A 26,880-nucleotide genomic window follows, 5' to 3' on the forward strand; every position below is an offset into this window, starting at 1 on the left:
TGCCTATTTAATGTGAATCAGTCTTTATTTTGCACTTGTGTGGTGCATTAACAAATTCAACATACAAGATAGCATTACATATTGTAGGTTAGCATTACAGCATTATGCAATTTCACACAATTCATGTTAGCTTTTTCAGTTTTTCTTTTTTTTCAAAATTTGACACATTTATTTTATTTTTGAGTTTCATTTTTACAAGAGAAGACACAAGGTAAAGAAAGACAACCACTTTGGAGAGGGATCATGGTGAGGGCAATGTCACTGTCATGGCCGTAGTACAAGCCTTCCAAGAAAAGGGACCTGCGTTATTCCCTCTCCTGAGCAAGCTGCCCCGTCTCACAAACCAGTTCTATCTGTTTTCACATCTAGAGCACCGTCCATAAACATGTCCATCTTGGCTGTGCTCCAGTGAGATGAACTGGAAGAAGGAATAACTCATAAAGGGACCTTTGTTATTAAGAAAAATTCTTGTCTTCCCAAAGGAATCAAGATATCTTCAGACAGGGAGCAACTGTTGGAAAATCAGAAGTGACCATTCCCTAACCTATTCCCACAAATGCCTTGTGCAAAAGCTAAGATGTGACTCTCTTGTCTTTCTATCAACTGACTCTTAGGAGAAGGCATTCCTCCTCCAATCTTATCAGTTAGCTCTGGAAAGAACAAATGTGAAAGCCAAAGTCAGCTAAGAAACTTTGAGACGGCAAAGTCAAGGGCACGATGGATCAGGCCTGAGGTAGGAGGGAGGAGCCCTGTACTGTCCGCCTCTTTGCCTTTTTCTGGCAAAGACACTGAGGCAGTTCCTAGGCTACAGAACAACTGGTTCCTCCCCTGTCACCTCAGCACCCACTGCTCAGTAGACCCAAAGAATGCAAGGAATAAAGCTACAAGGAAATGGGGAAGAGAGAGGAGAGTGGGGTGAGGCTGTTTTCCCAGACGTTTGTCAGGAGGAGCTACAGAGGCACACACAGCAGGGCAAAGACCAGACTATCTCCATCTGTTGTTTTGCATTGTTTCTGGGAAGGAAACAAAAGCGGGTTTGCTCAGCGATTTCTGATCTTTAGACATTAAGGCGATGAAGAGGAACCATTTAAATTTTTTCCTAATGGGGCTTCAGAATGCTCTTGTCAGATTTACATTAAACTATCTCAAAATGCATTTTTAGAAAACAAAAATTATTTTTTTCTACTTATGATACAGTATTTACATTTCATGGAGTATAGGACAGAGACTAGTGGTATGATCCCAACTGATGGTGAAGTTGTGAGTCAGATTATGGGGGGGTGGGGGTTGGCAGGGACGAGAACAGAGAGTAGGCTTTGTGACTGCTCAGAATTGCTCTGCATTGTCAAGAACATGGGCTGAAATCAAACAAAAGGTTTAGGGGGAGCAGAATGGTTTTAAATCCACAAAAGGTGAGAGAACACTGAAAGCAAGATCACCCCCTGGTCCATGGAGACTCAGCTTCCCGACTCCCTTCGCCAAAGCAAGGTTAAAAGTGATGTTCTTGTGTGGAAGTGAATACTTCAGTCTCAACTAACCTTTCATGCCCTGGATCAAGCTGTTAAGCAGCAGCTTGACTGAGTTCCTTCTCAGGTGGGCAAAAATATCTACTGCCTATCCAAGTTTACCTAGTTTATTTTAATTAAGTAATTAATTAATTAATTTTTGAGACAGGATCTCACTCTGTTACCCAGCCCAGAGTGCAGTGGCATGATCATGGCTCACTGCAGCCTCTACCTCTGGGCTCAAATGATCCTCCCACCTCAGCCTCCTGAATAGCTGGGACCACAGGCGTGCAGCACCACACCTAGCTAATTTTTTGTATTTTTGATAGAGATGGGGTTTCGTCATGTAGCCAAGGTTGGTCTTGAACTCCTGGGCTCAAGCGATCCTTCCACCTCGGCCTCCCAAAATACTGGGATTACAGGCGTGAGCCACTGCGCCCGGCCACAAGTTTACCTATTATCCATGGAGTCTGTGCCATCTGCAAAGTCTCAACATTGGAGACACAGCTGCTGTAGGAGTAAAGAGACTTGAATTCTAATCCCAGAAAGATGCTGAATCTCTCTCAACCTCTATTGCCCAATGGTAGAAGAAGAATTGCATCCTGTAGTTCCTCCATCCCTCCACCGTGGGGTAAGACATAAATTCCAAGAACTATGCAGCTTGTTTTGAGGAAAAGAATGCTCTGAAAGAATCCAACTTATCTTCATTCACTCAGTCACACTGTTATTTTTTTAAGAGCTAAATTTTTATTGAAAAATTTAAGGAGAACTTCTGAGGGCCCCTTTTTTATGAAGCAAAGCTAACCTCATTACAACATCTAAGCTATTTGAGAAGACTCTAAAGCATCTCCATGGTCGGCATTTCTGCAAAAACAAAGGCCAGTGTAATTCTTCAAACCTCTGATGACTTCCAACCCATCAACCAAGAAATGGCTGTCACTACAGTAGATAGCTGCAAAGGGGAATGGCTGTCATCACTTGTCTCCTCTCCTCGTCCTTATACCTGAAAACAGCTTTTGGGATCAGCTGGATGTGTTCATTGGTACTATCCTATAGCTGAATTTGAAGTTTCCAAAGCTCCTTTTAGAGAAGTCATCAAGTTTGATAAAATCCAAGTTCTGATGTATTGGATGCATAAGTCTGATGTATTCTCTGTGCTTCAGTTAGGTCTGTCAGTTAATTATAGACTGCCCTTTACTACTTCATAGCAGAAGAGCTGATAGCAAAAATACCTCATTTCTCAATTCCTCTTTCTCCTGCAAACCTTGCCTCATCCACCCCACCTTTGTTTCTTGGCTTACTACAGACCTCTAGACCTTGAGGTAAAAGAGCAGAGATATAAGAGGCAATAAAAAGAAAAGATGGGAATGATGAAAACATGAGGTTTTATAAGAGCAAAATTTTCTTCTGCAGAGGTGGGGAGTGGGAGAAATTCTCCAGAGAAGCCCAATAAAAAGAAGCCAATTTCAGGTAATCAGCAAATACAATTCAGCACAAAACACAATTTCCATGGATTAAAATCTGCAACTTGATATTGGCAGTTAGGCTAATTTCTTCAGTTTGTATTAGACATGCAAGTATATGGTTACATTGTTATATATAGATTTGTAGGGGTCTTTCCCTCTCTTTTGTCCCCCATTAAAAAAAAAAACAAAAAACAGAGGCCGGGCATGGTGGCTCGCACCTGTAATCCCAGCACTTTGGGAGGCCGAGGCGGGTAGATCACCTGAGGTCTGGAATTCGAGATCAGCCTGGCCAACATGGTGAAACCCATCTCTACTGAAAATACAAACAATTAGCCGGGCATGGTGGTGGGCGTCTGTAATCCCAGCTACTTGAGAGGCTGAGGGAGGAGAATCGCTTGAACCTGGAGGGCAGAGGTTGCAGTGAGTTGATATCTCACCATTGTACTCCAGTCTGGGCAACAAGAGCGAAACTCCGTCTCAATAAAATAAAATAAAATAAAATAAAATAAAATAAAATAAAATATTCTAGCGCCTTGCAAAGAAGAAAAAAACCATCATTGCTAAGAACTGATCTGCAGCTGTGGTCATATAGGGTGTTCTTTGTGGAGTTTGTTTTGTAAGAAATTTTCTTCTACAACTAAAATGAGGTTTTGAGTCCACTTCTCTGTCATCTCTTTCCCCTCCACATCCCTCCCCAGCTCGGCCCCCGGGGATTAGAGGAGAGAAGAACAGGATTAGTACTCGCTCAGACTGTGCCACTTGGCCACAGGCTTGCGGGGGCTCTCGCAGACCTCTCTCCAGTGTTCAGCACCACTGGCTGTGACACTGTGTGCCCCTAGGATCAGCCTCCCTACCACCTCGTTCTTGGTGGTACGATCGAAGTCGATAACGAGGAACTCGATGCTGATATCAGGCAGGAGATCAGTGGGGATGTCGTAGATGAAAGATTCGTTGAAGATGGGGTTCAAAGTGCACTTCTTCACATGGGTTTTCTTCTTGGCAATGCGCTTTCTGCCGTAGTAGACGTTCACCTTGACATAAGGATCTGGGGCCCCCAAAGAGATAAGAAAAAGGGAGACAGGCCTATGACACAGTCCTTTCCTATGTAATGGTAATTTCATGCTGGGAAAGGGGGGGCTCTGTTGTTCGTATCTTTGATGGCCACCCCATGTGTTCTTTAGTGATTGCACAATAAACACACACTGACTATATGTGAGTCTGCCTGCCTGGATGAGGGGCCAAGGAAACCAGGCAGGAATAGAACAGAACAACTTTCTCAAGTTAGGTCTGAAGAAATCCCATGATACCAAGAAATATATTAAAGGGCACAGAGACAAATGCCTGCAGCCTTTTTGAGAAGTCTCTCTTAGCACCTGGCATGCGTATTATTTAGGATACCTTGCCAAATGTAAAGACCCCATTTGTTCAACTGAAGAATCTTCCTAGCCAGGGAAATCTATTGGACGTAGATACTCATTGGTAAGAGAATGTCTACAGAAAGAGGAGCAGACTAAAAGTGAAAGAGGCAAGGATCTTGAAGTGTGGAGGTCTATCTGGGCCACAGGCAAGGAGTCGGGGGTGGTTCAGACAGTAAGAAATAGGTTGAAGTAAATAGCTGCTACCTGAGAGACCGGTGATATCCATCTTCGGCAAGTGTCTGGCTTTGAGGACCACCACTGTCATTCTCTGTGCCACAGGCTGATATGACAGAGACACCTGGAGCTCCCCTCTGCTGATGCACTTCTGTGAGGAAAAAATAGCAGGTGAGAATCCTGGCAGAGGGTGCAGGGCAGAGCACAAAAAGTGTGCAGAGCAGTGGGAAGAGTCTGGGGGAGGACAAGTGCAGGGATGATAAGTTTGTTGGAAAGATGCTCATCCCCTGGAAAGGTGTTATGATTTTATTTAACAAGGAGGGAGAAAGGAAACATTATAACCATAATTCTGATATTAAATAATTTGCATGGAGAGCCCGCATAGCCTTGGATTTATGAGCATGACTTCTGGAGCCAAATTAGTCTGGATTCAAATCCTGACTATTTCTCTTTTTTTTTGAGACAGGGTCTCACTCTGTTGCCCAGATTGGAATTCAGTGACGTGATCTTGGCTCACTGAAGCCTCCATCTCCTGGACTCTAGCAATCCTCCCACCTCAGCCTCCTGAGTAGCTAGGACTACAAGTGTGTGCCACCACACCTGGCTAATTTTTTTTTTTTCTATACAAAGAGTCTCATTATGTAGCCCAGGCTGGTCTTGAATTCCTGGTCTCAAATGATCCTCCCACTTCAGCCTCCCAAAATGCTGGGATTACAGGCATGAGCCACCATGCCCAGTTGCTATTTCTTATCTGTGACCTTGGACAAGTTACTCAACATCTCTGTATTTCAGTTTCCTCACCTATAAAATGTGGGTGAAAGGTTATACCTACCACACAGCATTATCAGAAGGATTAAATAAGTTAAAATTTGTAAACTGTAATGGTGCCCAGCACATAGTGTGCACTATAGAAGTGCATCCTCTCATTTGGTTCTTATCCTTTAAAAAGTTCTGAAGACTGTACGGTGGGAGGTAGGAGAACTGGGTTTGAATCTTAACCTTGCCACTTACTCACCACATGGCCTTGGGCAAGTCCCTGAACCTGTCCCTGCATTTCACAAGGTGAATATCCACACCTGCTCTGCCCACCCCAATGTGCACTCCAGTGTATCTTCTCCAGCCAAGTCAGCTTCCTCCCCAGCACCCTGATCTTTGTTTCTCCATCTTTAAATGTGATGCTAGGCTCCATTTTGAGCTTGAAAAAAACCTCTAGTACTCCAATAACTTTTTTTTTTTTTTTTTTGAGACAGAGGCTCACTCTTGTCACCCAGGCTGGAGTGCAGTGGCATGATCTCAGCTCACTGCAACCTCTGCCTCCCGGGTTCAGCTGATTCTCCTGTCTCAGCCTCCAGAGTAGCTGGGATTACAGGTGCCCACCACCATGCCCAGCTAATTTTTGTATTCTTAGTAAAGACAGAATTTCACCATGTTGGCTAGGCTGGTCTCGAACTCCTGACCTCAAGTGATCTATCTACCTCGGCCTCCCAAAGTGCTGGGATTACAGGCGTGAGCCACCGTGCCTGGCCCCTCCAAGAACATTTTAAAGAATGTTTGCATAGGCACTGCATGCCAGGTTTTGAGGATCCAGAGCTGATGGGACTCAGTTGTTGCTCCCAAGGAGCTTACCACTCAGTAGAAGAGTCAGAGAAGTAAATAAACCTGTACGGGACTTGTCAGAGAAATGAGAAGCCTGTCTAAGTGCTCTGGGCACCTAGAGCTGGGAGATTTAGGGGAGGCTTTTTTAATTAATTAATTAATTTTTTATTTATTTATTTATTTTATTTTATTTTTTGAGAAGGAGTCTCGCTCTTTCACCCAGGCTGGAGTGTAGTGGCGAGAACTCGGCTCACTGCAACCTCCGCCTCCCAGGTTCACGCCATTCTCCTGCCTCATCCTCCCAAGTAGCTGGGACTATAGGCGCCTATCACCACGCCCGGCTAATTTTTTTTGTATTTTTAGTATAGAAGGGGTTTCACCATGTTAGCCAGGATGGTCCTGATCTCCTGACCTCGTTATCCACCCGTCTCGGCCTCCCAAAGTGCTGGGATTACAGGCATGAGCCACCGCACCCAGCCATGGAGATTCAGGGAAGGCTTTACCAGCTGATGCCTGGACTGAGTTGATGGGGGTACAAAACCATGAAGCAATGGGCAGAGAGATGATCATGTCAGGCAGACTGACAGGAATCGCTGGTACAAAGGAGTTGGGCCTGAAAAGGTAAGCTGTGTTCAGAGAATGGTTGAGAGGTGAATATGCCTGAAGTGGGGGTGGCTGATAGGAGGGGTAGGTCAGGAACCTGGAAAGGTGGGCAACGCTAGAGTAAAGGGCTGTTGGGACACTACCAAAGAACAGAGTCAGCAGCACCCATACAAGAGGAGGTTGGTAAGTATAGGAGTGGCAAAGCTGTCATCATTTTTTTGAGTCAGGGTCTCACTCTGTTGCCCAGGCTGAAGGACAGTGGTGAGATCTTGGCTTTCTGCAACCTCCTCCTCCTGGGCTCAGGAGATCCTCCCACCTCAGCATCCCAGGTAGCTGGGACTACAGGTGTGCACCAACATGCCAGGCTACATTTTGTATTTTTGGTAAAGACAGGGTCTCACTATGTTGCCCAGGCTGGTCTCGAATTCCTGGGGTCAAGCGATCCGCCCACCTTGGCCTCCCAAACTGCTGGGATTGCAGGTGTAAGCCACCATGCCTGGCCAGTTGTCATCATTTTATTAAAATGATTATTATTTCAGAGAAAGATGGAAAATGAACTAAAGTCGAGGAAGATCAACATCAGAAAGCTCAGTTAAGAGGCCGCTACAGCCGGGAGCAGTGGCTCATGCCTGTAATCCCAGCACTTTGGGAGGCTGAGGCGGGCGGATCACGAGGTCAGGAGATCGAGACCATCCTGGCTAACATGGTGAAACCTGGTATCTACTAAAAAAATACAAAAAAATTAGCCGGGCGTGGTGGCGGGCGCCTGTAGTCCCAGCTACTGGGGAGGCTGAGGCAGGAGAATGGTGTGAACCCAGGAGGCGGAGCTTGCAGTGAGCCAAGATTGCGCCACTGCACTCTGGCCTGGGCGAGAGAGCAAGACTCCATCTCAAAAAAAAAAAAAATTAGCTGGGCGCAGTGGCGTGTGCCTATAGAGCCAGCTACTTGGGAGGACTGATTGAGCCCAGGTGATTGAAGCTGCAGTGAGCTGTGATTGAGCCACTGCACTCCAGCCTTGGTGAGAGTGAGACCCTGTCAAAAAGAGGCTGCTGTGGCTGGGCGCAGTGGCTCACGACTATGTTCCCAGCACTTTGGGAGGTCAAGGCAGGTGGATCACCTGAGGTCAGGAGTTCGAGACCAGCCTGTCCAACATGATGAAACCTCATCTCTACTAGAAATAGAAAAATTAGGCCGGGCGCAGTGGCTCACATCTGTAATCCCAGCACTTTGGGAGGCTGAGGTGGGCGGATCACAAGGTCAGAAGATCAAGACCATCCTGGCTAACACGGTGAAACCCCATCTCTACTAAACATACAGAAAAATTAGCCAGGCATGGTGGCGGATGCCTGTAGTCCCAGCTACTTGGGAGGCTGAGGCAGGAGAATGGCGTGAACCCAGGAGGTGGAGCTTGCAGTGAGCCAAGATCGCAGCCACTGCACTCCAGCTTGGGCAACAGAGCAAGACTCCGTCTCAAAAAAAAAAAAAAAAAAAAAAAAGAAAAGAAAAGAAAAAAAAAAAAGAAATAGAAAAATTAGCCGGGTGTGGTGGCGGGTGCCTGTAATCCCAGCTACGCAAGAGGCTGAGGCAGGAGAATCGCTTGAACCAAGGAGGTGGAGGTTGAGGTGAGCCTTGATCACGCCACTGCACTCCAGCCTGGGCGACAGAGTGAGACTCCATCTCTAAAAAGCAGACTCCGTTGTTCTGTAGCAATGTGCTACAGAAGAAATGATTAGGACTGGAACTAGGGCTATGGCAGAGGAGATGGACATGGAGGTAAAATATGTCTCAGGAAGAACTGTCAGGGGTTTTTAGGCTTGGGCAGTTAATTGGCTGTGAAGCGTAGGGAAGAGGGAGGAAAGGGTGGACTATTTCTTGTGTTTTTAGCTTTAGAAAGTGGGGATGAAGCTGGGATAAACAAAACAAAAGGAGGTGAGTTTTGGATGGGCGCGGTGGCTCACGCCTGTAATCACAGCACTTTGGGGGCCGAGGTGGATGGATCACGAGGTCGGGAGATCGGGACCATCCTGGCTAACACGGCGAAACCCCATCTCTACTGAAAATACAAAAAAATTAGCCGGGCGTGGTGGCGGGCGCCTGTGGTCCCAGCTACTCGGGAGGCTGAGGCAGGAGAATGGTGTGAACCCGGGAGGCGGAGCTTGCATTGAGCTGAGATCGCGCCACTGCACTCCAGCCTGGGAGACGGAGTGAGACTCCGTCTCAAAAAAGAAAAAAAAAAAAAAAAAGGGACAAAATCATCCCCCCATGATCACCCTTATTCCTTGTATGCTTCAAAGCCCCAAAGAAACGTCATCTACTCCAGGAATTCTTAAATTGAGCAAAAATAGACTATGCTCCCATCACCAGCCTTATATACACCACACACCCACAAAAATGACTTATTAGGCACTTACTAAGTGCCAGGCACTCTCTGCTAGAAGCTAGGGCTGAAAAGATGGATACTGAGGAATCCTACCCTTAAGCTCCCAGGCTAGTTCACTATCTACTCAGGTATGTCTGGTGCGGGAAAGAGCAGCAGCAGCAAATATGCCGATTAACTCATCAATAAAAAACAAGAAATAAGCCTAATAGTTTGTGCTTTGATTGTAGGCCTTAAGTCATCTCAAGGAATGAAACTGTGATATTTCACATGATTTTAAAAATTTATTGAGTCTATATTTTGTCCTAGGAGCATATGGAAATGTCTCTCACAGGGCATAAAAAATAACTAGGCTGGGTATGGTGGCTCACGCCTGTAATGCTAACACTTTGGAGGCCGAGGAGGGCGGATCACTTGAGGTCAGGAGTTCAAAACCAGCCTGGCCAACATGGTGAAACCCCGTCTACTAAAAATACAAAAAATTAGTAGGGCATGATGGTGCACACCTGTAATCCCAGGTACTCAGGCAGCTGAGGCAGGAGAATCGCTTGAACCCAGGAGGTGGAGTTTGCAGTGAGCTGAAATCGTGCCACTGCACTCCAGCCTGGGCGACAGAGTGAGACTGTCTCAGAAAAAAAAAAAATATCTAACCAAGGTTTAAACTCACCCCTTAGCTTTTGAAATTGAAATACAAAAAGAAATCAACCTTAAAAATATTTTCATGTTTTTTCTCTGCTAGAGAGAAGCCCCACATTTTGTCCTTACCCATAACATTTGTATTGTCAGCTCTTTTTTTTTTTTTTTTTTTTTTTTGAGATGAAGTCTCGCTCTATCGCCCAGGCTGGAGGCAGTGGTGCGATGGCTCACTGCAACCTCCACCTCCTGGGTTCAAGCAATTCTCCTGCCTCAGCCTCCCGAGTAGCTGGGACTACAGGTGCGTGTCACCATGCCCGGGTAATTTTTGTATTTTTAGTAAAGACGGGGTTTCACTGTGTTGGCCAGGCTGGTCTCAAACTCCTGACCTCATGATCCTCCTGCCTCAGCCTCCCAAAGTGCTGGGATTACAGGCGTGAGTCACCATGCCTGGCCTATTGTCAGCTCTTGATTGTATCCGTGGAAAGTATCCTCAGCCAGTTTTATTTTATTTTTATTATTTTTATTTTTTATTTTTTATTTTTATTTATTTTTTTTTTTTGAGACGTAGTCTTGCTCTGTCGCCCAGGCTGGAGTGCAGTGGCACGATCTTGGCTCACTGCAACCTCTGCCTCCCCGGTTCATGCCATTCTCCTGGCTCAGCCTCCTGAGCAGCTGGGACTACAGGCGCCCACCACCACGGCTGGCTAATTTTTTGTATTTTTAGTAGAGACGGGGTTTCACCGTGTTAGCCAGGATGGTCTTGATCTCCTGACCTCATGATCCGCCTGCCTTGGCCTCCCAAAGTGCTGGGATTACAGGCGTGAGCCACTGCACCCGGCCTTATTTTTATTTTTGAGATAGGGTCTCACTCTGTTGCCCAGGCTGGAGTGCAGTGGTGTGATCTTGACTCACTGCAGCCTTGACCTCCAGGGCTCAAGTGATCCTCCCAACTCAGCATCCTGAGTAGCTGGGACTACAGGCATGTGCTACCAGGCTCAGCTGATTTTTGTATTTTTGGTAAAGATGGGGTTTTTCTATGTTGCCCAGGCTGGTCTCAAACTCCTGGGCTCAAGTGATCTGCCTGTCTCAGCCTCCCAAAGTGTTGGGAATACAGGTGTGAGCCACCATGCTTGGTCCCTCAGCCAGTGTGTTTGTTTCTCCCCTCAAGACAAGGTCTTGCTCTGTCACCCAGGCTGGAGTGCAGTGGCACGATCTCAGCTCACGGCAACCCCCACCTCCTGGGTTCAGGCAATTCTGGTGTCTCAGCCTCCCGAGTAGCTGGGATTACCGGCGTGAATCACCAAGTCTGGGGTTTCCGCCATGTTGGCCAGGCTGGTCTTGATCTCCTGAGTGGAAGCAATCCGCCCACCTCAGCCTCCTTAAGTGCTGGAATTATAGGCGTGAGCCACCATGCCCTCAGCCAGTTTTGAATTACAGTCTGGTTGCCCTTGCCAACCAGTATACTTCTGGGCTTTTTCCTTTTGCCAGAAGTCAGAATATAATCAGTGAATATAAACTCATTTTTACTATTAGCCACATCAAATGAAAAGTAATACCATATGGAAAAGAAAATTGAATGGATTCCAAAACAATCAGAACTGAGCTATCCAATACAGTAGCCACTAGCTACATGTGCCTATTTAAATTTTAATTTAAATTAAATAAAATTAAAATTATAGTTCCTCAGTTACACGAGCCACATTTCAAGTGCTCATAGCGACATGTAGCTAGTAGCTACCACACTGCATGGTGCAAATATAGAACATTTCTATCATCATTAGACGGCACTGATCTAGAAAGGACTTTTGCATTGTTTTGGCTACTGCTCCCCTCTGTTTCCATGAATAATAATAAAATGTTAGCTAGGTTTGATATATCCATTTCTGGGGCCATCCTTCAATACTGAGTATCTAAATACTAAATATGCAGTCTTTAAATATGATTCTAACTTTATACACAGAGGAAGGATAGGTGAGGGGAAAAGCAACATTTGTTTTTTGTTTTTTTTTTGAGATGGAGTCTTGCTCTGTCGTCAGGCTGGAGTGCAGTGGCGTGATCTTGGCTTACTGCAACCTCTGTCTCCCGGGTTCAAGCAATTCTCCTGCCTCAGCCTCCCGAGTAGCTGGGACTACGGGCACTTGCCACCACGCCCAGCTAATTTTTGTATTTTTAGTAGAGACCGGGTTTCACCATGTTGGCCAGCATGGTCTCGATCTTTTGACCTTGTGATCTGCCTGCCTCGGCCTCCCAAAGTGCTGGGATTACAGGCCTGAGACACCGCACCTGGCCGACATTTGATTTTAAAAGCACAGTTTTATTTGCAAGAATAACATTAATGACAAGATTATAGCTTAGGTTTCCCTATTACTTATTTAAAATTCTGTATCCTAAATCATCCATTCTAGGAAACTCTTCCTAATCAAAATCCCCATGCCTCTTTCCTAGTTTTTTGGGAAAGTAGACAACTTCTGGCTACCCTTTTCATTTTTTTCTCCCTTAAAATCACTCCTCAGGCAACTGTCCTCCGTCTGATCCCTCCTTCACCTTGGGCCATCTCACACAGGCAGCATGCCCATCCCCACTCAGTGCCGCTTTGTGATGCCCAAGTCTGTAGCCACAACACCACCTGAATGCCACTCCATTCTGCATTGAAGGCAGTTTAATGTCGTTCTCTCAAGCCCCCTCCCTTTCTCTTTCTACCCAATTCCCATTCCAAGTAGCTATGTCAATGGCTCTTTCTTTTGAAAGAGCCATTGAAGGCTGTGAGCAAGCTCTGTTTCCCAGCCCCTTGGCCTAGTGAGGCAAAGGCCCTGTTGGGGGGCAGGCAAGCAGAAGGACAAGGGGGAGAAAGGATTTTCTCATGCCTGACAGAGCTGCGGGGCTCGGCTCTCTGAGGGCAATCTCCTTGCTCTTTCAGTGGAACAGAGGAACAGGAACCATGGTCCTAAAGAATACACTCAGAAGAAATAATACTTAGGCAAGGGATAGTCTGTTTTCCTATAATTAGCAGAACCTCTTTCAGAGTGATTTTCTAGCCAAGGAGCCCTTGTATTAGGTGGACCATCATAACCTCAGTAAACTCTTCTTGGGGCCAGACGTCCTGAGGGCCACCTCTACCCTAAATCACAACCATGGGAAAACAAAACCTTAACATTCAATCCCATCCCCCCTTTCCTCCCTGCAATACACATACATGATCTGTTGCCCAGTCTGGAGTGCAGTTTGTGGTAATAGCTCACTGCAACCTCAAACTCCTGGGCTTAAGCAATCTTCCTGCCTTGGCCTTCCAAAGTGTTAGTATTACAGGTGTGAGCCACTGTGCCTGGCCATATTTTCTTTTCTATTTTATTTTATTTTATTTTGAGACAGGGTCTCATTCTGTCATCCAGGCTAGAGTGCGGTAGCTTTTTACTGGTCTATGTAATCCAGACCAGGAAAAAGCCCTTTACAGCCAGTGTGGCATGGTCCAGGGCAGCTCTAGCTCACGTTCACCAAGGGGAGATCCTACTTTGCTATAGTAGGGAGGATTTGGGATAGACATTTGCAGCCTGCACTTCTAGGGAACCTAGTGGATGAGTGACTAGGGAGATGACAGCCATGGCTCAGATGGAACATAGTCCTGCCTAGAGGCGCTGGTTGGGAAAATGGGTTTAGGAAGGCTGGGAGGCTGGAAGGCTCTGGGGTGGGGCTGCACAGGCTCTGGGTGTCCTATCTCGGGCCTCCTCCAGGGCATGTGTTGCTCAGGATCCTAGCCCTGGCTTATCCCTCCTCAAGGGAGTTAATAAAGTGGAAAGAAATGTGGCTCTTGCCAAGAGCCCCTGGCAGTTTAGCAAATGCCATTGTCTGTGCTGTGTCCAGTGCCCTTGATTTGAGGCTGTTTTGTTCCCAGCCCAAATCAGTCCCTTTCATTGCCAGTCTCTTCCCAGCTGCAGCTTGGCACAGAGCCATGTTCTACTCCCAGCCTTGGGCTGCAAGTGTATAGCTGTCTGGAGGAGTCCAGCTGGTTGGTGACTTTACCAAGGTTGGAGTCACAGGGAAGGGTGTATTGGAAAGGCTCCTCCTTCAAGGAGAGGTAGACAAGGGAAGGAGTGGAGGATGGGAGCTGCTGTGAAGGGAATAAGGAAACAGCAGAATGGGTCGGCAGAGCCCTGAGGAAAAAAGATGGGAGGACAGGGGAGGGGAGAGAAGGGGATGAAACAGGCCACCGCTTCCGTTTCTGTTCACACCTTCTGATTCCAGCCTCAGAGGATGCAAAAACCCCTGCAGGGCTGGACTCTGGGATGTCTCATTGTATCCTGGCATTGAGAACCACAAGATGTTGTGGCAGTGTCTTGTTTATGCTCTGACGTTCACCAAGTTTTCCTATAATTAGCAGAACCTCTTTCAGAGTGATTTTCTAGCCAAGGAGCCCTTGTATTAGGTGGACCAACATAACTTCAATAAACCCTTCTTGGGGCCAGATGTCCTGAGGGCCACCTCTACCCTAAATCACAATCACAAATGTGTCTAATATTCTTCAAGATTCTTGGACTTCCCTGGCCCCTGTGACATGGATCTGAGTGTGCCAGGTGGCAGTAGCAGTTCCTTCAGGCAATGAAAGGCAGGACCGGGCTGGCTGCAGGGGGACAGGTGCCTACTACAGAGCAGAGAAGGCAAGAATACACACACACAGAGTGTGCTCCCTGCTGTCCCCCACCCAGACTTGGCACAGTACCCTTCTTCAGCAGGCAAACCTTGTTCCTGGGTACTCACTGCACACTCTGCACCTGCTAACTTAGGAGCCTCTTCTATCCAATCCTGAGCCTCCTGTCTCCCCACTGAGTCCAGGGAGGGCTTGCAGGTAAAAAAGGTATCAAGAAATAAGTATGATCTGCCCACAGGCAGAGCTCTTTCTGGGAGATGTGCAGTTGTTTCTAGTGGCCTCGAAATTCTTTCCTAACCTCCTTCACCGATTCCTCCCTTGTCTTCCTTCACTGTGTCAAAACGAAATATAAATATTTACAAACCACATGCACCACCCAGGTATCTATCAAACTTGACTAATAATGGAAATAATAATAATAGTAATGGTCACAATTTATTGAAGGCTCACTATGTCCTAGTTGCTATATAAAATCATCATCCTACTCTGTTCCCATAAGAAACTGAGACTTAGCGAAAGTGAAGCAGCTTGCCCAAGGTCATTTAGCTGGTGGAATTTGGATTTAAACTCAGGTCTGACTTCAAAGTCCTCGCTATTTTAACCACTTATGTTATACCCTGAAAAAGACATGAAACTCTAAGTTTAAAATTTCAACAACTTCTTTCATAGCACCTACCATACTCACTATACAGTAATTGCAAAAAATATTTGTCTTTCTCCTTCAATAAAGTGAAACCTCTTCAAGGGCAATCATATGCCAGGCATATTATCTCATTTGATTCTCTGTAAGGAAGGCAATATTATCAGCTCCATTTTACAGATGAGAAAATAGAGGCTTAGAGGGGTCGAGTAACTCACCCGTGTCACACGGCTGGCAAGTGGTAAGCTGGAGAGTAAAGTCGTGCAGTCCAATTCTGGAGCCCAAGTGTTTAACTGCAGCATTTCACTGCCTCCCCAGTTGTGGAAGAAATAAATGAACTAATTGGGTTGGGTGGGGCTACACTTACTGTGCTCCTGAAATTACAACTCAAGAGCCAGTGTTGGTCCAGTGGGAAGAGGGGGAGAGAAGGCAGGATAGAGGGCCCTCATCCCTCTTCTAATACAAAGAGGGAGGACAGGAGAAATGGAGAGAGGGGAAGTGTCTATGGCAAAGGTTTGGGCCTAGAAGGGTGAAGCAGTTCATTGAATTGCATTGTAAAATGGTCATAAGAAGACATGTGCATGACAGCTGGGTGCAGTGGCTCATGCCTGTCATCCCAGTACTTTCGGAGGCCGAGGCAGGTGGATCACCTGAGGACAGAAGTTCAAGACCAGCCAGGCTAACATGGTGAAACCCCATTTCTACTAAAAATACAAAAAATTAGCCAGGCGTAGTGATGGGTGCTTGTAATCCCAGCTACTCGGGAGGCTGAGGCAGGAGAATCGCTTGAACCCGGGCGGTAGGGGTTGCAATGAGCCGAGATTGCACCATTGCTCTCCAGCCTGGGCAACAAGAGTGAAACTCTGTCTCAAAAAAAAAAAAAAAAAAAAAAAAAAAGACGTACATGGTATCATTTACACCCCTAGGTTAGGGTTGGGAAAGGGAAGATGAGGGAAACATTACTGAATTATTGTCATAGCTTCTCAGCTGTGAAAAATAAATTCACTGGAGGAAGATCACATCATTTTGGAGAGGAAATTAGCCCCCATATCCCTGATATAATGAAAGATCTACAAATGGTAGGCCAGCCTGTTCCAAGTAAGCTGGGCAGCATCAGGATGCCAACCACTAAGTGAAATGGTGAAAGCTATCGGACCTTCTCTCCTCAGGAAGTTGCTTCTTAGAGGAGACCTAATCTGCCAGGCCCTCTGTCTTACTCTGACCACTGCTTATCCTTGACAGCCAAGACCTTCCTCTCTATAGCCCTTCTTTGCCACCCATCCCACTCCCCTCCCCCTTCCATTTATCCCCTGAGATATTTTCTCCCCCAACCTACCATTGCTCCCCAACACACACTTCCTACTCACCTGGATATTCCTTTTGATGATGTCCCTGGTCAGTTGTACCTTGCCTGTGCTGGGGTCCACCCCTGCCAGTGGCACCATGACCTCGCCAATGACATCATCCCTAGAGAAGCGGTCAAAGCTGAGGACAAGGAAGTGCAGCACCAGGTCCTGCAGCTGGCTGTAGGGGATGCCATAGAAGGTGAAGGTCTCATCAAACACAGGGTCCAGGGTCTTCCGCAGCACTCTGGTCTTCACCCGATGCCGTTTGTCAGGAAGAATGGTCATTTTGATGTAGGGGTCAGATCCCTGGGTCTGGTCATCCATCACTGGCAGCCCATGGGCCTCCTGGATTGTCACCACCAGGGCTTTTTTTGGGAAGTTATAGTCCACTGAGAAGGTGAGGGATCCTAGCATGACATCCTCCTCTGGAGATGATGGAGAGGTGGTTTTGCTCTCCCCAGGGGTCAGGCTTGTAATAGGGCTCCTTAGTTCTTCCCCATAGTCCATTTTGATGGGTAATTGGTCTATACAAGAACCAGAGCTAGGCCCCCTGGGATCTTTGTCTCGGCTTAGCAGGCCAGCCTCTGCTGCGTCCACCAACAGGTTCCTACGTCCACCTTCCCTCCCAGGACCATCTTTGTCTCTCCGCACTTTGATGATTTTCTTCTTGTTGCTGAGGGTCTCTGGGTATATACTGATGCCTTTGAGCATGTGAATAAACTTGTATGGTGGGTTCTTGTGCTTCTTCTCTGCCTGCTGGTGGCAGCATGACCAGACAAAGACGGTCACCGAGACACACACCACAAGCACAGAGGCCCCGATGAGGCCAGCCACCACCGGTGACACATCTGAAGGCAGAGACCAGAGATGTGTCAGGGCGGGTGGACTTTACCTCCTGTCTAGATCTCCCCTGCTCATTGCCGCTGCTAGAGCCAAGCTAATCTGCAGTCTAGCCTCTAAAGCAAAATGTGCTCATCTGGGCTTCAGAGTTTTTCCCTTCTATTAGAGGCACCCTCTCCCAACCTCTCCAACCGCTCCACGGCTTTTCCTCCCAGCCTTCTCTAGAAAGCCTTCTCTGAAGCACCCCACTTGACTCTCTGTTCTTTTCTCAACCTTCTCTTAGCACTTATAGACTTGGTTTGCTCATATTGATTTGTGCTTCACATAAAGCTGCTCTGTACGTGTTCTAAGATCACCTTTTTACATGAGCACCTGTTCACTTCAACTGTTACACAAGATGTTTGGTTTCAGGAGGATATTCCATAGCATCCAGAACAGGGCCTGCACTGACTGACCTGCTGTCTGGGCAGGGTGGAAGGGTGTGGAGCTGAGTTTAGATGGTCTTGGTAGGGTGTTCAGGGTAGTAAAAATGGATGGGTGCCAAAAGGAAGAATTCTGGGTTTATGTACTTTTAAAATATGTTCCAAAATTTTAGCTCCCAGGTATATAAAATACAAGGCTGGGTGCAGTGGCTCACACCTGTAATCCCAGCACTTTAGGAGGCTGAGGCGGGTGGATCACTTGAGGTCAGGAGTTTAAGACCAGCCTGACCAACATGGTGAAACCCCGTCTCTACTGAAAATATAAAAAATTAGCTGGGCGTGGTGGCATGTGCCTGTAATCACAGCTAGTTGGGAGGTTGATGCAGGAGAATCACTTGAACTTGGGAGGCAGAGGTTGCAGTGAGCCAAGATCGTGTCACTGCATTCCAGCCTGGGTGATGGAGCGAGACTTCGTCTCAAAAAAAAAAAAAAGTATTCCTCCAGGATGAATACATCCATTGTAGGCAAAAAATAGGTATATATATATATATATATATATATATATATATATATACACGGCACATATGTATATATGTGTGTGTATATGTATATATGTGTGTGTATATATATGTATTTATGTATACATATATTATTCTAAATAGGAAGAAATAGGGACTTTCTCTTTTCACTATTATTACCTTAATAAATCCTTCGCTGGAAGAAATAGGGGTTTTCTTCCCTATTAGTGGAAAATGTCAGATCTTTGCTCAAATGTCACCTTCTTAGGCCTTTCCTGACTCCCCTATTAAAAAGTGCAATCTTCTCCATCCTCACCACCCACTCTTCCTAGCCTTGCTTAATTTTTTTCAACAGGCCTTGTCATTATCTCTCTCTGATACACACACCCCTACACATGTAAGAAAAAAATATATAAAATACATACGCAAATATGTAAGAATAAACACCCACACACACATTATTTTACAATTTATTATTTATCTTCACTAGAATATAAGTCTCATGAGGACAAAAATGTATGTCTGTTTTGTTCACTGCTGTACCCTCAGCACTTAAAACACGTAGCAGGCACTATGTGTTGGATGAACAAATAACTGAAGAGAAACAGGCCAGGTGTGGCAGCTCATGCCTGTTATCCCAGCACTTTGGGAGGCCGAGGCAGGCAGATTACCTGAGGTCAGGTTCAAAACCAGCCTAGCCAACATGGCACAACCCTGTCTCTGCTAAAAAAAAAATACAAAAATTAGCCAGGTGTGGTGACACACACCTGTAATCCCAGCTACTCAGGAGGCTGAGGCAGGAGAATCACTTGAACCTGGGAGGTGGAGGTTGTAGTAAGCAGAGATCGCACCACTGCACTCCAGCCTGGGCAAAAGACCGAGAACCCCATCTCAAAAAAAAAGAAAAAAAAAAAGACAGAGAGAAATAGATTTTTTTTGTTGTTTCCCTTACCCTAGTCTTATCTTTTCCTACAAAAATTGGACCCTCAAGTTTTTTCGCTCCCTCAAGTTCATTGAGGCTGTTGGGTTTAGGCTTTAAAGGTCCAGATTAGGCCTATAGTTTTCCATTTTACTTTTTAGGGGACCACTTGGAAGGGAGGGAGAACTAAGGAAATAAATGTAGCCTGGGCAACATGGCAAAACCCCATCTCTACAAAAAAAAAAATTACAAAAATTAGTAGGGCACGTGGCACATGCCTGTAGTCCCAGCTATTTGGGAGGCCAAGGTAAGAGGATCACTTGAGCCCAGGAGGCGGAGGTGGCAGTGAGTTAAGATCGTGCCACTGTACTCCAGCCTGGGCAATAGAGCGAGGAAAAAAAAAAGAAAAGGAAATAGACATAATTCCAGCATTTCCCTGATTCTTTCTGGAAAATTCTTTTTTTTCTTTTTTTTTTTTTGAGACGGAGTTTTGCTCTTGTTGCCCAGGCTGAAGTACAATGGCGCGATCACGGCTCACCGCAACCTCCGCCTCCTGGGTTCAAGCGATTCTCCTGCCTCAGCCTCCCGAGTAGCTGGGATTACAGGCATGTGCCACAATGTCCGGCTAATTTTTGTATTTTTAGTAGAGACAGGATTTCTCCATGTTGGTCAGGCTGGTCTTGAACTCCCAACCACAAGTGATCCAATCACCTCGGCCTCCCAAAGTGCTGGGATTACAGGCGTGAGCCAACGCGCCCGGCCTGAAGCATTCTTGTATCAGGCATCTGTGTAGCTCACTGCTTCACTTATTGTGAGCCTCAAACCTCACTGGATGAGAGAAGTATTTCCTGTCTGCCCCAAGTAAGATAATGTCCCCATCACCTTTCCTTATTTTTCTTCATGGAGCTTATTATCCTGACATATATTTATTATCTGTCTTTGATCACTAGACAAGCTTAATAAAACAGCAACTTTGTTTGTTTTGTTCACTGCTATAGTCCCACGTCCTAGAACTATGCGGCACATAGTAAGCATTCAGTGAACAAAAGAGTCAGTGAATTCAAAACAGCCTCTGCAGATTAGAAAGAGAGGATTGAGGCCGGGTGCGGTGGCTCATGCCTGTAATCCCAGCACTTTGGGAGGCCGAGGTAGGCAGATCACCTGAGGTCAGGAGTTTGAGACCAGCCTGGCCAACATGGTAAACCCTGTCTCTACTAAAAATTCAAAAATTAGCCGGGCATGGTGGCAGGTGCCTGTAATCCCAGCTACCTGGGAGGCTGAAGCAGGAGGTAGCTTGAACCTCGGAGGCAGAGGCTGCAGTGAGCTGAGATTGTGCTACTGCACTCCATTCTGGGTGACAGAGCGAGACTCCATCTCAAAAAAAAAAAAAAATGGATTGAGTCAAGATGATTACATATATCAGGGATAAATGTAAATTTCTATTTGGACTCAAAAACCTATTTATAGTCAATAACATCACTTGATAAGTCAAAAATGACTTAGGAATTTAGGCGACCACAAGCTTGGACTATAATTAGTATAATGCCTACTGTTTTCCCTTCTATTAGAGGTATCCTCTCCTATTCTCTCCAACCAATCCATGGCTTTTTCTTCTCTCCAAACCTGGATGAAAGGTTTATCTTCTCTAGAAAGCCTATGAGCATCATGAGCACAATACTATGAGTATAATGTCCAGATTACACGAGAGGCAGGTATAATTTCATCTGCACTGGTCATAATATACATGTAATATTGTGTATAGCAGTGACAATGATAAAATTGCTATTTTTTGTGTAAATTTATATGTCCCTGCCAGGCATTCTGGTACAGCTTACTTTTTAAATTTCTTTTGAGACAGGGTCTCATTTTATTGCCTAGGCTGGAGTGCAGTGGCACAAGCTTGGCCCACTGCAACCTCCACCACCTGGGCTCAAGTGATCCTCCTGCCTCAGCTTCCTGAGTAGCTGGGACTACAGGCACGTGCCACCACACCTGGCTAATTTTCGTATTTTTTGCAGAGATGGAATTTCACCATGTCACTCAGGCTGGAGTGCAGTGGCATGCATGATCACAGCTTACTGCAGCTTTGACCTCCCCAGTTCAAATGATCTTCTTGCCTCAGCCTCCTGAGTAACTGGGACTACAGGCATGTGCCATCATGCCTGGCTAATTTCATTTTTTTTTTTTTTTTTTTTGAGACGGAGTCTTGCTTTGCCCAGACTGGAGTGCAATGGCGCAATCTCGGCTCACTGAAACCTTTGCCTCTCAGGGTCAAGCGAGTCTCCTGCCTCAGCCTCCTGAGTAGCTGGGATTACCAGCACGTGCCACCACGCCTGGACAGTTTTTGTACTTTTAGTAGAGACGGGGTTTCACCATGTTGGCCAGGCTGGTCTCGAACTCCTGACCTCAAGTGATCTGCCAGCCTTGGCCCCCCAAAGTGCTAGGATTACAGGCGTGAGCCACCATGCCCGGCTAATTTTTTTATTTTTTTTAGAGATGAGTCTTCACTTTATTGCCCAGGTGGTCTTGAACTCCTGGGCTCAAGCAATTTTCCTGCTTTAGTCTCCACCAAATTGCTGGGATTACAGGTGTAAGCCACCATGCCTAACCAAGGAAGAGTTACATTTTATTTAAAATACATATTTATTGTTATCATTTTTTTAGAGACATGGTCTCACTCTGCGGCCCAGGCTGGAGTGCAGTGGTGCAATCACAGCTCACTGCAGCCTTGAACTCCTGGGCTCAAGCAATCTTACTACCCTAGACTCCTGAATAGCTGGGACTACAGGCCCATGCCACTATGCCTGGCTAATTAAAAAAAATTTTTTTTAGAGACAAGGTGCTATGTTGCCCAGTCTGGTTTTGAATTTCTGGCCTCAAGATCCTCTTGCCTCAGTCTCTTGAGTCGCTGGAATTATAAGCATGACCCACTGTACCCGGGTACATTTTAAAGTAATATAGATAAGGAGCAAAACATTATTAACAAAACAAATCCGCCGGGCGCGGTGGCTCACGCTTGTAATCCCAGCACTTTGGGAGGCCGAGGCGGGTGGATCACGAGGTCAAGAGATCGAGACCACGGTGAAACCCCGTCTCTACTAAAAAAAAATACAAAAAATTAGCCGGGCGTGGTGGCGGGCGCCTGTAGTCCCAGCTACTCGGTGAGGCTGAGGCAGGAGAATGGCGTGAACCCGGGAGGCGGAGCTTGCAGTGAGCCGAGATCGCGCCACTGCACTCCAGCCTGGGCGACAGAGCGAGACTCCGTCTCCAAAAAACAAAACAAAACAAAACAAACAAACAAACAAAAAAAAAACAAAACAAATCAAGGTGACCATGTCTATATCCATACCGAATAATAATAGTGTTTAGTCTCAAAGTATTAAATGAAATAGCTTTTAGAGAAAGTTTTCACAAAATGGAGACAGCCTTGGTAGTAAGCTACTTGAAGGCAGGCAGGAACAATATCCTATGGATCTTTGAATCCCTCAGAGTCTCTTGCTTCTAATAGGAGTTCAGTAAATATTTGGTTGAACAACTAATTGGATTCAGTTGCCATTAAGAATGGGCACAGCCTAAGGAAGTGGCTCTCCATTCATCAATCAGGTGCTTTCCTGCAAATTGTTTGCTACTCATTAGTGAAACTGAACATTGTCTCTATGAGAAGAGGAACACAGGAAACTACCAAGACAGGCATATTTTTTGGAATGATAATAAAGAGAGATCTGAAGGCTTAGATTAGGAGACACCTGGGCAATTCTTTTGGCTCTATCATAGATTTATTCTCTGCAGCAGTGGGCGGGGTGGGGGGAACCCACTGCTGCTTACATGTTTACAATGCATCAACTTTTATTGTTAGAAAATGGAGATAGGGTAGAAAAGAGAGAAGATGAAAAATTCTCATATTCCAGGAGGATAGAGAAGGAAAAGAAGAGAAACAGATGAACGCATCTTTGAATTATCTAGTTGTTCCCCCTGGCCTTGTTTCCTATTTTTGCTATTCTTTCTTCATTTTAGTATTTGTTAACTCTTGCCTCTCTCCCTGAAACCAAGACAATGAGCTAGAAACATCAAATATATTAAAACCTAGAGCTCTCTGTCTTGCTTTAGTCCAAAGCTTGGTAGGAAATGGAAGTTGAAACTAATGGCTGAAGTGAGTGTTTTAAAGTAGCTATAAATTGCAGTGACCTGTGCTTCTCGCTCCTTTTGTCCTCCATGGTCATGGATAACTGAGTGTTGGCTTGGTGTATCACCCAAGTGCTGTGGCATTGAAGTGAAGTACTCTATGAGACGTGAAACAGTTGGAAGTGGTAGTTCTCTATGTAGGAGATCCTCTGTAATGGTTTAAAGACCTGCAAGACACATCTGGGCTATTGGCCAGCTCCTTCAGCTTCTGACCAGAACTACTTTTATTGACACCCCCTTTCCTAAACATAGCCTTTCGCAGTCAAGTAGACAAATATAATACAATGGAATGAGAATAAATTTTGGCTTCAGCCAGACATTGGTTTAAATCCTAGCATTGGCCAGGTGCAGTGGCTCACACCTGTAATCCCAGCACTTTGGGAGACCAAGGTGGGCAGATCACCTGAGGTCGGGAGTTCAAGACCAGCCTGACCAACATGGAGAAATCCCATCTCTACTAAAAATACAAAATTAGCCGGGTGTGGTGGCACATGTCTGTAATCCCAGCTACTTGGGAGGCTGAGGCAGGATAATCGCTTGAACCCAGGAGGCAGAGGTTGTGGTGGGCCAAGATCATGCCATTGCACTCCAACCTGGGCAACAAGATTGAAACTCCGTCTCAAAAACAAAAAAAACTAGCGCTACCTTTAGTCATTTGTTTGGCTTTAGCCAAGTTATTTTATTTCTGAGCCTTGGTTTCCTTGTCTGGCAAGTATATATAATAATACATACACTTGAGGGTATTTGTTAGGATTAAATAAAGTGTAGTATGTAACGGGCTGATGTAATTTATTTTCCATTTTCCAATAATAGTCCCTCTAAGAGAAATCACTATATTATGTTCCACATCATCTCCTTTTTTCAAGGATTCTGGAACTGCAATTAAAGAAAGGAATCTGTTGGAAGGGAATAACAAGAAAAAGAACAGGAAGAAATCATGGATTGCTCATGTGATCATGAAAGGGACTTTTGTTTTGGAAACTTAGAACTCAAAGAATAAAGATGCAGAAAGTGAAGTGGAAGAAAAAAATACAATCAAGATTTAGCCTTGGGGAATAAGTGAGAACAAGTAGTTAATGAGTGTGAAGATCTGTTATCTGAATACCTCTGATTTGATTTCTTCTTCCTTATTCTGAGGGGACAGAGCACACTGGATTCTGCTCATTTCACTGTACCTCTTATTCAGGAATGAGAAAAGCCATTTCCTAGCTGGATTGTGTCTCCACCCTAAAAACTGGAGTCCCGATGCTCAAACCTTCTGGATTGTCTGAGGGATAGAATCCCTGAAGGAATAAGAAGGTTCTTTGGCAGCAACTCTCACTGGCTTCCCCCATCTAAACTGAATCAAGGAGAAGCAGGGCAAGTATATTTTATTTATTTGATCAGGAAAGCATAACACAGGAAGTTTGCTCCTTTAGCATATACTGCAGGAGTCCCCAAAGAGGAAAAAACTTCCTTCTCAAGCTTGTCTTCGCCACCTTCTTCCCTATTTTCCACTCCACTTTCTGCTCCAGGGAGTGTAAAACTAATCTTGGAGCCCACAGGGCTGGGTCGGGGACCAGCCGCTCTGAAATGACGTAATGCTTTCTGCGGTACACAAAGCGGCCTCCCCCGGGCTGGGCCTCTTTCGCCCCTCCCCCTCCGGCCTGGATCGCGCCCCTGCCAGCATCAACGCCGGTCAGTCCTCCTTTTTGAAAAGGCGGCCCAGGGAAACAGGGAACAAAGGCCCCGGAAGGAGAGCCTCGGCGCTGCCAGGAGGCCCAGAAATAGACATCACGTCATCCCCCAGCCCAGCAGCGCCAAGCGCCATTTGGTAGCATCGGATGGACCCCACCATTACGATGCGGAATGGAGCTTGCAGGGCTCACGTTTCCTCCTAGCCCCAGCATCCAGCTGACCGGCTTAAGGAGTGGCTTCCTTTTTGCTCCCCACCCCCGCACCCCTCTTTCCCCAGAGGCCGCCGCCTCCCCTGGCTGCCAGCCACACGGCCCACAGTCTCCAAGCTGCCATCTTGATGCCCCATCCCCCTTGTCACTTCCCTCCCCCGCAGCCCTTAGGAATGGGAGGGGGAGGAAGGGGCACCGCCCTGCGTGCCCCAAGGGGGAGGGCTTGGCCTACCCCACCTCTCCTCCCCCAGAAGGAGGGGTTCACATCCTCCGCACGCTTGGTGTTTCTCACCTCCAGCAGTGCTGACAGTGCACCATACAAGGTTTTAGCATCCTGGACTTCCCCACCCTCGGTGTGGCTCGGGCCCTGCCAGTCCCTGCAGCCCATAGCTCAAGTTCATGCACTGTCAACTGCCCACTACCCACCACCACAGGCCCGATTTTAGCGGGGCTGGCGTTTTGAAGGCTCTGGTCTGGGCTGCATTCTCTGCCCTGCCGCTGGGCCCCCTTGGCCTTGCAACAATTCTGACCACCTCAAGCTTAGTTTTTCCGAGTCTACTTACCAAAGCTAGGTCGGATATTGGTGATCTCAGCCATGTCGTAATCAGAGGCTGTTGCTATAACGTTTTTGCAATGGTGAGACAACTCTGGGAACCCTCGGTCAGTACCGAGGCAGCAGCTGTAGAGGTCTAGGTCAGGGAAGGGGGAAGGTATCCAGCGGACGCCTCCTGCGACGGTCCGGCCCCTAGTTGTCAGCTGCGCTCAGCTCTTAAGATGCTCCGGGGATGCGCTGAGCTAAGGATGCAGGTGCAGTCAGACTGGTCCTGATGCGAGGTAGGCTCCGCCTTCTTCCGAATGGTCCTCGGAAGAAGACTCCGCCTCTGTCCGAAAGATTACGGAAGCCAGGCCACGCCCCCTTCAGGAAGCTCTCCCGGAGGGGACTCCTCCCACCGCCGAGTTTTCCCGAGAATGAGGCCCCGCCCACTGACGCGCTGTGGTTCCAAAACGAGAAAGTACTGAAGGGTAAGAAGCGTAGGTAGATTATTATATGAAATCCTCTGATTTCAGTTTCCTGGGCTTTAATACAGCAGCAAAATGTTCTCGGTCCTGAGTTCCAGAATTTTGGGAAAATAAAATTCTGTACTGCCTGGATTTCGGTATCGATTGCCATCATTATGCATTTCTGAGACCGCTAAAAGTTATTAGGGAACTTTTTTTTTAGGCTTATATTTCACAGTGGATGGAAACTGTCTTAAACGTCAGAAACTCTGATGAAAGACCAAACCTGGGGATGGTTGCACAACTCTGAACATTTACTAATTTAAAAAAACAGCCGGGCACGGTGGCTCATGCCTATAATCCCAAACCTTTGGGAGGCCGAGGCGGGCAGATCACTTGAGGTCAGGAGTTCGAGACCAGCCTGGCCAGCATGGTGAAACCCCCGTCTCTACTAAAAATACAAAGATTAGCCGGGCGTGGTGGCGCACGCTACTTGGGAGGCTGAGACACGAGGATCGCTTGAGCCCAGGAGGTGGAGGTTGCTGTGAACCGAGATCGCGCCACTGCACTCCAGCCTGGGCAATAGAACAAGACTCCATCTCAAACAAACAAAAAAATCATTTAATTGTACACGTAAAACAGACGGATATTGTGGTATGTAAAGCTGTTTAAAAAAAAAAACTAATGAAAAGTGCCAAAGTTAATCAGTGT

The 26,880-nt window shown here is 46.4% G+C and overlaps 1 protein-coding gene across 2 annotated transcripts; it reads right to left on the bottom strand.

Moving 5' to 3' along the window:
* On the bottom strand, positions 1-26,059 carry SYT11 (synaptotagmin 11). 2 transcript variants are annotated; one of them, XM_003259437.3, is made up of 4 exons: positions 25,734-26,059; positions 16,425-17,251; positions 4,591-4,714; positions 1-4,016 (listed from the first exon to the last, which is right to left on the bottom strand). In XM_003259437.3, the coding sequence occupies exons 1-4, from the start codon at positions 25,765-25,767 to the stop codon at positions 3,706-3,708; spliced, it is 1,296 nt and encodes a 431-aa protein (XP_003259485.2). In that variant the 5' UTR covers positions 25,768-26,059; the 3' UTR covers positions 1-3,705. The 2 variants fall into 2 exon arrangements, with proteins under 2 accessions (XP_003259485.2, XP_012366920.1); XM_012511466.2 differs by having other exon boundaries at positions 3,297-4,016; positions 4,594-4,714.
* Between the last annotated feature and the right edge of the window lie 821 nt (positions 26,060-26,880).

This window comes from Nomascus leucogenys, chromosome 12, assembly GCF_006542625.1.
Source record: "Nomascus leucogenys isolate Asia chromosome 12, Asia_NLE_v1, whole genome shotgun sequence".
In the NCBI taxonomy this organism is placed as follows: Eukaryota; Metazoa; Chordata; class Mammalia; order Primates; family Hylobatidae; genus Nomascus; species Nomascus leucogenys.